Consider the following 14428-nt stretch of genomic DNA (forward strand, 5'->3'; position numbering starts at 1 on the left):
TATATTTTTAGATGCTGACACCAAAGATTTTACCTATGAAAAGTCTACACTTATCATTTTCTTTATGCCTTGCTGCCAAGAGAAACCTCAGTCGTGTACCTAACAAAAATTGGCAGGTTTTGTGAATACGTCACTCCAAGTTGGCTGCTTAATATGGGGCCCTACTGAGTAGTGACTCGGATTAAAAAAAAATTAAGCCGCTGTTTTGTTCTTTTTTTGTGAAACAGAACGATGTTGGACAAACCTTTTCACATTTCCCACAGTGAATCACTTTCAGCTGAATTTTTCTTTTACTGTTTGCAGAGATTTCATTCATTTAAGACGATCTTCCAACCCGCATGCAGTTCTGCAGCATGCTTCTCTAATGAATGGAATGCTGAGATTTCTAATCTCCACACATGAAATTGCAAGCAGTTCTGCAGTCAATCGGAAGCAACCCAATCATACCGATTTGGCTCATAATCTCTGTATGCAAAGGACTCGCCTGACAGTATGTAAACTTTCAGACTGGAGCTCCAATTAGTGATCTATTCTGTCGGATTTGAATCAAATATGATCTATTTGTACTTTTCCATGTATCGACCTGTTTTCACAGGATATGAGAGTGCTATACAAAATTTGGATCCTAATCCAAATCTATTTCACTCGAGCGTGTCTTATCTAAGTTAATAGAGTCCAAGATCCAGTTATAATATGAGAACTTGAGGTACTGGATACATTGAAAACTTGTGAAACATGTATTCACATTCAATATGTAGGGAATCGACTTCTGCAAGGACCTATGATTCATCTTTGGTTATCAATCTAAAATTTGTAATCTGATTAGTCTTTCAAATGTGGCAATTTGTACTTGAAATTTATGACCCGTCTGTTAGGATGGGCCGTCTTTCTAGTATATATGATGCACAATACGTACACACAAAAGCAAGGAGTCGCATTAATATATTTAACATAGTAAACAGTACAAATAAGGGGCGTCTATACTGCACACACTAGGAAGTTTATTTGGTTTGAAAAAGGGAAAGAGATTCCTGTCATGCTCTGCGACAGGTCTCACCATCACAAATGAAACCTTCATTGGATGGTTTATCTTGCTTATGATGGCCCAGTTCATCATGAGCATCATTGTTTTTGGCTGATTGCTGCTTTTCCATGTCCTCCAGCTCCTGTTTTATCTCCTTCAGTCGCTCCTCTGTGAAGGGATAGGCTGCAGCACCATGAACAGCCACTAGGTTCCTAGCTTCCTTTGTGATCATCCTGCCGTTCGGCCCGATAGCGATGAGAGTTGGGATGCCTGAGACCTTGAACGTTTTCGATAGCGAATTCTTTGTCTTGTCGCCATAAGGGAGAGCTAAAAATGGCATTGTACCAAAGTACTCTTCAAATGCAACTTGATCGCGGTCACTTGAGATGAAGATTATCTCAAAGGCAGCATGCTTCGCTTTGATCTCGTGGTACGTCTCAATAAGCTTAGGAGTGAATCCGCGGCATGGAGGGCACCAGTGTGCTGAGAAGTAGAGGAGGACAGTCTTGCCGACTAGATCAGAAACTGGGACCTGCCAAGAAACAAAAATGTGTTGATCATTTTACAGGCAGAAAAACAGTAAAAGATTGTCTGCTTGGAGTAAGGATAGCTATAAGTATAACAATCATGCTAGCCCCAAGGGGTTTGGTGAAGTGGAAGGGCCCTTCACCACTAGATAGGTGGTCAGGGTTCCATTCTTATGAGTGTCAAACCCCTTGCATTAGTGATTGGCAAGGGCTTATAGGCAAAACGCTTCAGTTGGCCACAATCAAACAGTCACTTAGAAATAGTTTTGAAAAAATAGATTGCCCTCAAGGTGGGCAACAAGTGAAGCTTCTCATCAGAAGCTCAAGCTTGGCTCATTAACAGCCAAGAACAAGCATAGTTTTCAAAGACATGCATTTAGTTGTATGCCTTGCCTTTCTGCTTCACTAGGAAAAGAGATTCAAGGCTTCAGCCTCATTCAACAAATATGAGGATTACATCCTCTCATGCCAGAAGGTATACAACTGCATGAGAGGCATAAACCTCCTAAATTCGTGGCAATTTTTCTACCTTCCAGTTCACGTCCAGAAATAGTGAAGAAAATTAGAAGATAATTAAACCTGTGATATTTTCCATATATTTTGCATGCAAGGAGAAATGAACTGAAGCAGAGGTATACTTCTGCATGTTGTTTTTAGAATTTTTATTTGTTCTGCTCTGTTCGGGTTTTTTTCTTCCCAACTTCTTTTCACTTTTAAACAGGTTACAAATAAATTTTTATGGCGTTTTCTCTAGAAGCGCTCTCTTTATTTACTGTTCCTATTAATATGAAGTGTTTTTCCCATCATGCTCTCTTTTACTCTATCGTCTTTTTTACTTACTCATATTGGTCTGGCGGTATGATTAGATGCAATTCATTGCAGACCTTTACTCACATTTATGATTGTCCAATTTTTAATATTTTATGATTTCCCTCGTTTTTTTATTATTTCCATTTTCTATGTTCTGTTATTTTTGTCTCTTCTTATGTCTGTTTTATATCTGAAGGAAAGACCAGAAAATATTTGGCCAATTTATTCTAAGGATAAGAAAAACAACATTCATATAGACTACATTTCATGTTTACTGCATTTATTACATAAATCCCTTCTACTTATACTTTCTAGTTAGCTTACAATTTTTTAATAGTTAAAATATACTATCATTTTTTATCGTAGCTTTGAACTCATTGAGGCTCATGTTACTGTTCTATTGACTGAAACCGCTTTGATATGCCTTGACTACAGAACCTCGTACATATGCATGAGTAATAATGATGATTATGTTCTTTCAAAAAAAATAAAAAAATTAATGATGATTATGACAATGAAGTCCCTAAAATGTATCAACTTCGGTTACTTATATAGAGTTTAAGAGTTGTCAAAATAGGGTATTTTCATAAGCAAGTCCAGATTCAAACAGCCTAGCATAAGAGTTGCATGAACCAAGCATCTGAACCTGATCCCATTGAGTTGGATGTGATCAACTCCTATCTCAATTGGATCCCATTGGGTATGCTATCTGGGGAAACCCCTAGACTATGTTTCAAGGATACTCCATTTTAACTGTGTTCCATATCCCCTTGTATATTAGTTACATTGAAAAACTTCATAAAAATGGCTGTATCCCCATATCTTCAGCCGTATCCATGTGACATAGCCCCTAGATTGACTATCAAAAACACAATCTAAAATGTGATTGGTTCATGGAATAAAATAAATCAGCAGAATCAAATGGCTCAATCCAAAAGAGTATTGGTGCATAAAGTAGGAGACTGTCCAACTAAGGTAATCTGATTCAAGCAATAATCAAATCACTCACCTTTACACCACCATTACCAATGACAAAGTCCCTTTCATCCGACACTAGAAGTGACTCCAATGTTTGTGACTCAAGCCTAGCTTTCTCTAATTCCGCAAGCTCTGCCAACTTCTCTGGAGTGAATGGGTAAGCCTGGGCACCATGCTCCTCTATGAGTTCAGCAACATCTGACTGCAGTGTCTTGCCATTTGGTCCAATTATAACAAGTGTTGGAAGCCCCTGAATCTCAAAGTAGCGAGGCAACTTCATACAATACTTGTCATTGACAGGCAAAGCAGGCCAAGGCATAGTTGCAAGTCCCTCATCAAAGGACTCGGAGTCAGTGTCCAGGGAGATCAATACTATCTCAAAATTCATCTCTTTTAACTTGTTGTAAACCTCCACTAGCCTTGGGATGAATTTCTTACATGGGTGGTAAGAATATGCTGAAAATAACAGGCCAACAGTCTTTCCTTCAAAGTCAGACACGGGGACCTGATAACAGGAAAAAAAGGAAAGGAAACTGTTTGATTAATATGCACATGCACACAGAAAAGCACAACTTAGTTTTTATCCTGAAGTTTTTTTTTCCACTAAGTTTGGGGGAAACCACCCTCGGGTATCAGAGACCTAGTTGGGCTGGCTAAGCCTACCGATGGTCTCTGTCCCGGCATTGTAAACTGCTAGCGCACCCCTTGTCTCCAGGGAGTCCCAAGCTTCGGCTGAGCAAGGGCGTATCCCTTGTCCTCATTACTCATTAATGCAAGGGGCTGACGCTCATGGCAATGGAAACCTGATCACCCTCTCAGTGGCCAAGGCCCCCTTCACTGCGCCAAACCCCTTGGGGTTTTTTTCCTGAGAAGTTGCAACATAATTAAAACACTACACAGAAATTTAAAAAGCATGCTGGTGTTAGAAAAACATATATCTGCAACAAAGAGAGGGACCTCACAGTCTTTTTTAAATTGTATGTGTTTCGTAAACAGGTAAAGAGGCAGTCAGCTAATGTTGTGCATGATAATAAACAAAGGTTGCCAGACTAGGAAGTGGGAAGCGGAAAACGATACGGGAAGCAAAAAGCGATGCATTTTAAAATGTATAAGAGGCGGAAAGCGAGGAATAAAAAAAAGAAATATAAAAATTGTATGTGAATCAAAATGAAGCACAAATAAAAACTAAAACAAATGTGACTATTCTTAAATTTCATGATTTTTTAGCGCAAGAATTAAATTTTTAACAAAATCTAAAAATGATTACTACCAATTTAGAGAAAGCACATGAAAGTGAGAGAAGAGTGACCGAAAACACATAAAAAACATGAAATGTTGACTAAGAGAACATATAAAAAGAATAGATGAAGCGTGTGGAAAGCATAGAAGTGTGGGGGAATCGAGGTTCTCATCAAGTTTCAGAAGCGAGGAGTATCGTGTTTCCGAAGCGAGTTTCTGAAAAGCGGGCTTCCCACCTATCTAAAAAGCTTCCAGTAACTCTGTAGCAAACAATGCCCACACCAACTACTTAGCAGAGTGATATCACATCTTCGCGTGAGCTGTCCAATTCCAGTGATTCAGAATGGGAACTTAAATAATATAAAAGTCAAATTCTGTTTGTCACCCAGTAGAGACAAATTGAAATTTAGGATTACAGAAGTTTGAAGGGGAACTGGGAACTCAGTTGACGAGCAACTCATAATCAGTTGTAGATATTTCTCTCAAGGCATACAAAAGCAGCATGAAGGGCAACTATGGTAGCAATTTGGTAACGTTCACATAGATACATTCCTTGTGCCCTATGTGTTACCTATGTTTCATGCATGACTGCAGATCAGGTGCAATCACATTGCACACCTTAGTGTGCCTATCCGCCCTCCATCTTCTGTTGGGCCCCACAGGATGAGTGATGGGATCAGGTGCAATCATATTGCACAAATGCCATGTGCCACTGCACCTGATCAACATCCATTTGCTGTTGGCCCCCACTCTGAAAGATTGCACAACAGAAGGTGGAGGGTGATCAGGTGCAGCAGTACATTGCATTTGTGCAATGTGATTGCACCTTATCCGCCCTCTTCAAGGTATTTTCTCCGTGAGGTTTTTTTGGAGAATTTTTTTTTCAATAAGTGGCTTTATTTGGAAAAATCTTGGATGCTTTCAGAAATTCAAGAATTAAAGGAAATTTTGAAAGGGTAAAAAATAATATGTTTTAGCAGTATTTTTTTTCATGAAAACATGAAAAACAATTAGAAAAAGTTTTAAAAAAATAAAATAAACAAAAAAATCAGGAAAACATTTTTTTAAGTATATAAAGTAAGACTTTTTAATTATCGTGATAAGTATAGCTGGCATTTTGAAAATATCACGATATATATCCTTTCATATCGGATGACCTTATTTCTCAGTAAATATACCGACATTTTCAAAATATCAGCATTATTTTTGTGGCTATGGTTTCATGATATAGTCTGTAATATTAAATGTCCTACGTTGGCTATCAAAAAAAGGGGGAAACAAAAAAGACAGAATGAAAACAACAATGCCCATTTCAAGAATGACAAGGTGACACAAGAAGTTACCTTTCTGCCGTCATTGTAGACAAGGAAATCTCGTAACCCATGAACCAAAATTGACTTGAGACTCTGATTCCCTCGAGAAGCTTCCTCCTCTGCCTTCAACTCTTGGAGCCTGTCCTCGGTGAACGGATAACCCTCAGCACCATATTCCCCGACGATCATGACACCCTCATCCGTTAACAGTTTACCATTGCCATCAAGGAAGACAAGGTGTGGGATCCCTGACACCTCAAAGAGCTCATCAAGGGAGGATCGAGTAGCCAAATCAGAGAATGGGATGGCCAACCATGGCATCAGTGATAAGTACTTGTCAAACGATTCTTGGTCTTCATCAGCCGATAAGAATACAATCTCAAAATCACCTCTTGAGGCAAGCTGTTCATATACACTAACGAGGTCCGGGGTGAATTGATGGCATGGGCCACACCAAGATGCTGAAAAGTAGAGTCCCACAACCTTCCCTTCAAGATCACTGGCTTTCACCTGTTTTGTACATCAGCATTAACACATGATTTTTCAGATGCTATTAGTATAACTGTTAGCCATTAACTGATGAAACGTGAAAAGATAGAAATTTTGGAAAGAATTGTATATTCGATTCATGACATTCTGTGTGAATTTATATAATTCAATTTACAAGAAAGGAAACAGATAATCTACACAACATGCTGACTCCTACAAATGAGGGCACTCCAACGAGATGAATCTTGAGTTTCCCAGCTAATCTACCACCTTCACAGCTAATTTCCAACAGCATTTGATGTTGCCCTTATATCTTACCTTAACCAGCCGTGATTTTATTATGGTAAACCAGGTAAGTATATCTTCCAATATCAATGGCCTACTAAAATGGGTTTTCCACAAGAAACACATTTAAAACTAGTAAGCTAAAAAAAATGCAGCTATATTATGAACGTTTTTTTTTTTATAACCCGAAGAAACCTCACTCAGCACAAAGACCTTGTCCTGCTGGCTCAGCCTGCCATGCCTACCATCGTCGTGCCGATGGCGTAAAACTCCGAGGCTAGGACCCCGGGCCTACGCTACGCCATGGGAATTAGATTTTTCTTATATGTGCTTCTTCGATACCTGTTATTTTTCTCTCATTAATGTTTTTTTTATTGTCTTCCGTCATTAATTCTTGAAAACAAAAAGTATAATTCTCTGGTGAAGGTATGAGATGAAGGCACCGATCAAAACCCGCTGGCACGCGTGTCTGTGGCTCTAAGTGGTGGGCTACATAAGGCAGGGTGGTTGTGGGGCCCCCACCCGAATTCGGCGAGGGTTCCTCATAATAAAAAAAAGATTCTCTGAATCTTCTATTTTGCTTATATAAGATCAAAAACTTATATAGATAGTAATGATAAGGCTCTCCTAGAGCACCTACTCCCACCTGAAGCTTCAAATTTTCAAAAAAATCAGTTTTTTACATTGATCTGACCCTATAGTTATGATCTACAATCATTATTTAGTTGAAAATAAGTTTTCTATCATGTGATTATGTCATGCATGTAAGTTTTTTAAGATCTTAATCAACTGCTCACAATGTACCAAAATTTCATGACTTAAAAAACCTATTTTTATGTTCAAAAACATTATCCAAAACATGTTTCCTATCAAATAAACTATTGAGAAGATTAAACCTACAACTATGATTTCTAGTATGTGGGAGTAGGTGCTACCACATTACTTATATATATATATATATATATATATATATATATATATATATATATATATATGTGTGTATTAATGGTATGGTGCTCCCCACTACATACTCCCTCTTATAAACAGTTGATCATTTTCAATCCAACAGTTTAAATAGAGAGTTAAATGTCCATGTCTTTCGACTATTATTGGATACTCAAAGAGTAAATGAGTTGGGAGGGACGGTTTCCAACCGTTTAGATAGAGAGTTAAATGTGCATGCCTCTTTCTCTCTTTCATGCATAATGAATGGATGGTGAACACAAATGTATGGCATGATTATACATGTATGCATATCTCTCTCTTTCTCTCTCATGCATACAGAGCCGAACCCGTCAAGACGCCAATGAAACTTGGGCCTCAGGGCCCATAGGCCAAAAAAAATTTTAGGGGCACATTTTTAATAGGGATTCCATTTTCAATAGGGAACCCAAAAAAATTGGAGGTGCTACCTTCGAACTCCTACTATTAATAGGGGGCTCAAAAAATTTTGAGGCGCTGCCCCCGAACTCCTACTATTAATAGGAGGCCTATTTTTAGGGAGCTCATTTTTAATAGGAGCTCAAAAAAATTTGAAGCCCTACCCCCGAACTCTTACTATTAATAAGGGGCCCATTTTTTCCATCCGCCTCAGGCCCCATAAAACACAGGCCCTGCATGCATACATGTATGGATGATGCTTACACATGCATGACATGTGAAATGTCTTTACACATGCATGTCATGTGCATGCCGCTATAATGGAGGTGGAGTATGGTTGACAATAATAGAATAGTCCACACTCCACATACATTAGGAGAGAGAGAGAGCAAAATCAAATTGATTTACTGTCAAAACTTTGAAAATATTTCTTCTTTAAGGCTTAACTCATTTATTTTTTAATAATTATGGAAAGACACCAAACATTTAACCCTCATCTTTACCATTTAATTTAAAATGATCCAACAGTTTATAAGAGGGAGTAGGCCGCATAATTACTAATATATATGGAGAGAGAGAGAGAGAGAGAGAGAGAAAGAGAGAATACTCTGATCTGTGCCTACCGAGCATTTGAAGGATTTTTTCTGTAATTTCTTAAACCTGACTATGCAAATGTGTTATATCCAAAATCAATAATGATAGAATGGCTCTCCTCCAGTTTCACCAATCTGATCTTATATATGTATTATTTATAATTTATTTAATAAAAAATCTGCTTTACATCAAAATTCTACAACATTTAGAGTCTAGACATATTTTTCAAAACTTGAAAAATCAATGGCATACTTAAGCAACTTTGCTTAATGGGAGAAAAAACTTTCCCAGGTGCAATTACATGGTTCTTATATAGCATAGTAACTTTCATCTCTATAGATTCAGGAAGTACGTAATTGAAATGCACTTAATCTGATCCATGTTTGGTTTAGGTCAAGAATGGTTGTTACATTGGGCTGTCATACAGTCAAACCCAATTGGGCTGAATACAGTTTTGGGCAGGATGCTACTATTAGTTCAAATAAACAATCCAAAACATAGCTAGCCTCAAGCCAAAGATGTTGGTGATCGTCTGTATACTAACTAGATGTGGTAGCACGGTTTAAATATCATCTCTAAGGGGTCTTGCCTTCAAATTTCATGGGTTTCTTAGCAGGCCTATATATGGAAAACGAGAAAGAGTCCAAATCATTCATTAACTTTCCCTTGTCTTTTAGCAATTATTTATTATCATATAACAATGTCTCAGCTTTATATATGAAGTAGATATTTGGTACTAATGAAGGTATAAAAACTATCGAGTATAAATAGCCTTTATTTCATTATAGTGATGTAATCTACAAGGTATGTTGGCTAAGAAATGGGTTTTGAATATTGTGGTTGTGACATGTAAGCATAGTGACAAAAGTTGAAAACCGTAAAATCACGGCAGGCAAAAAACTTAGGAGATTTTGAAAATTTTCATAAATCTCGCATTTTTTCGGCAAAATCTCAGGAATAAAAAATAATTTTAAATATATATAAAATAATTTTTATAAGAAAATATAAATAAAACACATTTAAAAATAAAAATCGCAAGGGTTTTCATGATAAATATCTTTTAAAAATATAAAATATCATGATATTTGTCACGATTTGAAAATCTTGCAAGAAATTGCTATTTTAAACTTTCAGGCAATTTCTCGAGATATATCAGCAAGATTTTTATAAGTCTCCCCATATTTGTCTATTTGTCACAGAGAAAGTAAGTAGGTTTATCAAGAGCTTCAAAAATCAACTGTGCCAAAACTTAAGAACTCAAAAAACTTGTTTTTTACTTACGAAAAATATAATCTAAATATTTCCATCCATAACACATATATGTGGTCAGATTGAGCTGATTGGACCTGCACTTAAGACTTCCAAATCAATAGTTATGTACCTTCAATAATACCAAATATTTGCTATTCTAGACATAACCCTAATTTTATGTACTTAGTCAAGTCCATCTGAATATCCTTTGGGGGTGCCTTTTGTGTGTGTGGGCCCGACAGGAAAAGCCCCCCCTTACCACGAATACGAAAGGGGGCTTTTTCTGTGACACGCAATGTCCCCTTATTCAAAGTTATTTTTGCGAAACTATGAAGTTTCCCGGATAATTTCAAGCATACCCGCAGAATTTTTTGGGAAAAATAACAGCTATTATGGATCCAAAGCTCGCTTTTGATCCAAATATTCCCAACTCTAAGCATACAGGCTCCACTCTATATGGATATGACAAAAATGTTATGCGCGTAACCAATCCCAAACCCGGCTCATGTCGGTTCAAGTTTAGGTCTAATTTCTAAAACCAATTTAAGATAGGTCCACAAAACTAAATGCGACCTGACCCACTTACAAGTTACAATACCTTGTCTTGGAGATCTATAATTTTTTAATGTAAAAAAAGTAAAAATATAATTTTATTGGGTAACGACTGGGTTTGGTATATATAATCCTTACATGGCCCACATATAATTTTCCTATACTATGTCCAATAAAACCCAAGTCTGGACCTGATACCAACACCTCAGAGTCAAGTCTAGACCCCGGCCCACTCAAGTCTGGTGAAGGTCCGACCCATTGACGCATCTATCTCATTCATAGTGGAAATCACAAATAGGGCATGGAAACAAGTCTAGCTGCTCGTTGTTGGGCTAAGCTCAGCTTGGCTCGACTCTACTCAGCTCAGCTTCTTAAGCTCCTTTTATGTATATTGATATATTTTATATTTTAAACACATTATAGATGTTTTTTCATGTATGATATATATATATATATATATATATATATTATAATTATATACATTATATATATTATCAAATTAAAAAAACTTAAAAAACATTTTTTTTTTAAATGAGCTAGCTCATGGTTGGCTTGTAGAGCCCGACCTGTAACAAGGTCATAAGCCAAGCCCGAACAGCTCGAGCTCTGCTACTTCGGCTCGTTGGCAAACTCAAGTTGTAATAATCAAATTACGAAAATACCCTTCATAGGCAGGATTAGGGGTGGCAAAACCTGACCCGACCCGCCAACCCGCCTCTTAGGCGGGTTCGGGTTGGGCTTAAGCCAACCCATTTAATAAACGGGTCGACCCGCGTAACCCGTTTATTAAACAGGTCGGGTTCGGGTTGGGGGTATGCCAACCCGCCAACTCGGCTGACCCGTTTAATAAACGGGTTAGGCGGGTGGGTCAACCCGTCTGCCAACCCGACCCATCAACCCGTCAACCCAACCCGTCGACCCGCCAACCTGACCCGCGAACCTGAGAACCCGTTTACCCGACCCAACCCATTTATTAAATGGGTTGGCGGGTCGTGTCGGGTTACCCGTTTATTAAACGGGTCGGGTTGAGTTATGCTGACCCGCCAACCCGACACGATTGCCACCCGTAGGCAGGATTGGCTCAAGAGAAGTTGAGGGTCTAGGCATATTTCATTGGAGGCCCATATTTTTTCCATTTTTTTCCATTGGAGGCCCATATTTTTTCCAATTTTTTTTTCATTGGAGGTCATCAGCATGAGGCACATGCATGTGCCATGTTTCATTGAAGGCCCTCAGCATGTAAAATATAAGCGTTATTTTTTTTTTATTTGAAGCCTCAAATATCAAAGAAGCCAGCCGCCCCTGATCATTGGCCAGTGACGATGATGAAACATAAGCTCCGGAAGTATCATCTGCAACGTGGATTGCTCGGTCCCATCTAAACTGCGGGCTTGATTTCTAGGTCCGCTATTTTATCACCCTACCATTAACTACCAAAAATTCAGATCCTATCTTCTTCGAGAGTGGATCCTCTCAAACGCTCAGGGTCAGGGGTTGACAAGGTCCGCTCTCGTCTTCTTCCCCAATCTCCAATATTGTTATTTCACCGAAGCTAAAAAAAAAAGGGAAGGAACATTTTTAAATACCCACCAAATTTTTGAGGGTTTTCAAATTACCGCCAAAGATTTGCTCACTTTTATTTCCCAAATCATAAACTGTCCCTAGCTAGGTTACCTGTGGGCTAGCACTAGGGGTGTCAATGGGTTGGGTTTACCTGAATCCGACCCGCACCAAACCCTATAAGGTTCGGATATGGTGATAATAATAAGACCCGATTAAGATCCTGGTCTGGACTCAAAGATCCGATCAATATATGGATTTGAGTATAGTTTGTCAAATTTTATACTTAGACCCAGACTCAACCCGAGTTCGGATCGATTAAAACCCTTAATTTTTTTAAATGATAAAAAATAGTATTTTATTGAGTATGGCCCAAGTCTGGTTCATGTAGTTCTGATCAGGTTCGGGTATAGTTTCTCTTATGATGGGTTGGATTAAACCCAGATCCAAACCTGATACCATACCCGAAAATTGAAGTCAGGTCTGGTTTCACCTAATTCCGAACCAAACCCGACCCGTTGACACACCTAGTTAGCACTAACTCAAGTCTTACAATTACTGTTTTACCCTTGTAATAATAGAAGTGCACGTAAACAGTTTGACCTTATGATTAACCCCTTTGGGCTTAAATTTACTATTTTACCCTTATAACAAATGAATGTGGTATTTTCTTGCACGCATGAATATTAAAAGCACTTTTTTGCCCTTACAACGTGCCCTTTAAATTAGGAGGCATGGGTCAGTCTTGACCCAATACTAATTTGTATTCATAAAAATGGACTTAAATTTAGATCAAGATTCAACTTGAATACTGCAATAAAGTTATGGATTTCTATAGGATCTAAAGCTTCGATTACACAAGATCGGACGAAAATTAGTAAAATCTATTATGTTTCACATAAAAAAAAATAGGTTTTTGTAGGCATTCCCCAAAATCTGCAGGACCCAAAGCCAATTTGGACGTTGATGAAAAAAACTTTTACTAGTTTGGATCATTTATCCATATTTAATATCAACCTCATTGAATGTGTTGGAGCTAATTGTATATGCCTTTGCTGGATTGATTAAGTTAGTCACTCATGACAAAAGTATATTCATAAATTTGTCATTCCTTTTATTAAAACTAAAACAGAAAAAATGATATAAAAATCCTCTAAAGAAACTTAAATAATAGTTGCATATATTGCAGGTCAGCCATTGGCCTTCAACAAAAGAGATTATGCTTCCACCTTTTCTTTGATTGCATCTCAAGTTAATTGCTAAAACTAAAAGCTTTGGGGGCAATTTGAAAATCTTAAAAGTTTGGTGTTCACTGAATTAGACTAAAAAGTTTGATTATTTGAGAATTTCCCAAAAAGAAAAAAGAGGAAAAGCAAACACGAGAACCAAAGCTAGCGAATGTATTCCGTCATTTTCCGTTTCGAACTTTGCTTCGCCCTCAAGCAAAAAAAACTAGGAAAATATTTGACTGTCCTTTCACTCTTATGTTTGTTCCCTTTAAATAGTTCGTCGACCAGTTGAGCTTAAAAGACAAGCTCTCATAAAAACCAACGGCCACGTATAGTCCTCATTTCTCTTTAAATCCGCATGTGGATAAAACACTGCAGGCTTGATTTTCACGTAAATCTAACAAAACCCGGAGTGCGTCTTCTCCCCGGAAATTCCCGGAGAAAAAAAACGAAACGAGTGGAGAAAAGAAAAATGAACGTGAAAAGTCGGATCGATTTCTTCCAAAATCGCGATTTTCGGATCCCGATCGTAAGCACGCATGCAGGGAAAACATCCAAGTTTAACGGGGACGACGCGAACTAAGCAGAAGACAAGAACAGAAAATAACGGGAATTAATCGCGCGCACCTGATCGCCGTTCCTTCTGACGAGGAAATCTCTATCCTCGGTGGAGAGCAGCTCGGCCAGCCGGTACGGACCGTCCTTGACGCCTCCGTCGGACTCCTCGGCTCCCGCCATCGAGAGAGAGAGAGGTGGGTATCGAGGCGAGCCGAGGGTAGAAGTTTATAGAGGCGAGTTGACGCCGTTAACTCTCCGTCAAGAGTTGGTCGTGAGATTCTTCCTGCGCTGAATTTCGCGAGAAACTACTGGGAAATTTTCTTAAGAGATAGAGTGAGAGAGAGCTTTTTTAACAAAGTGTCAGAGAGAGAGAGAGTTATTTGTAGACTATGAGATGCTGGCTCGAGTGTGGAACTACGCAATTGTGGACACAAGGCCCCATGTGTGTGCGAGCCACGTCCCACCAGTGTTATTTTTTACTTGACTTTAAACTTTTGGTAGAACTCGGTTTTAGTAAAATCTTTGTTTCATCTTGTAAATTTTTTATCAAAACCGAGTCTTATCTTTTTACATAGAGCTGAATGTGGTAGGAGAATTGAATGTACGTCAACTTGTGTTGGGACGTTGTAAGTTCAAATT

At 38.3% G+C, this 14428-nt stretch overlaps 1 protein-coding gene across 1 annotated transcript; it reads right to left on the reverse strand.

Annotated features, from left to right (window-relative positions):
• Positions 1–913: 913 nt before the first annotated feature.
• Positions 914–14061, reverse strand: LOC149834250 (putative nucleoredoxin 1). Its single transcript, XM_090011292.1, has 4 exons — positions 13859–14061; positions 5922–6401; positions 3371–3844; positions 914–1556 (listed from the first exon to the last, which is right to left on the reverse strand). Exons 1-4 carry the CDS (start codon positions 13967–13969, stop codon positions 1035–1037), a joined length of 1587 nt encoding a protein of 528 aa, XP_089867418.1. The 5' UTR covers positions 13970–14061; the 3' UTR covers positions 914–1034.
• Between the last annotated feature and the right edge of the window lie 367 nt (positions 14062–14428).

This window comes from Nuphar pumila, chromosome 6, assembly GCF_984573655.1.
Source record: "Nuphar pumila chromosome 6, dmNupPumi1.hap1.1, whole genome shotgun sequence".
Lineage (NCBI taxonomy): Eukaryota > Viridiplantae > Streptophyta > Magnoliopsida > Nymphaeales > Nymphaeaceae > Nuphar > Nuphar pumila.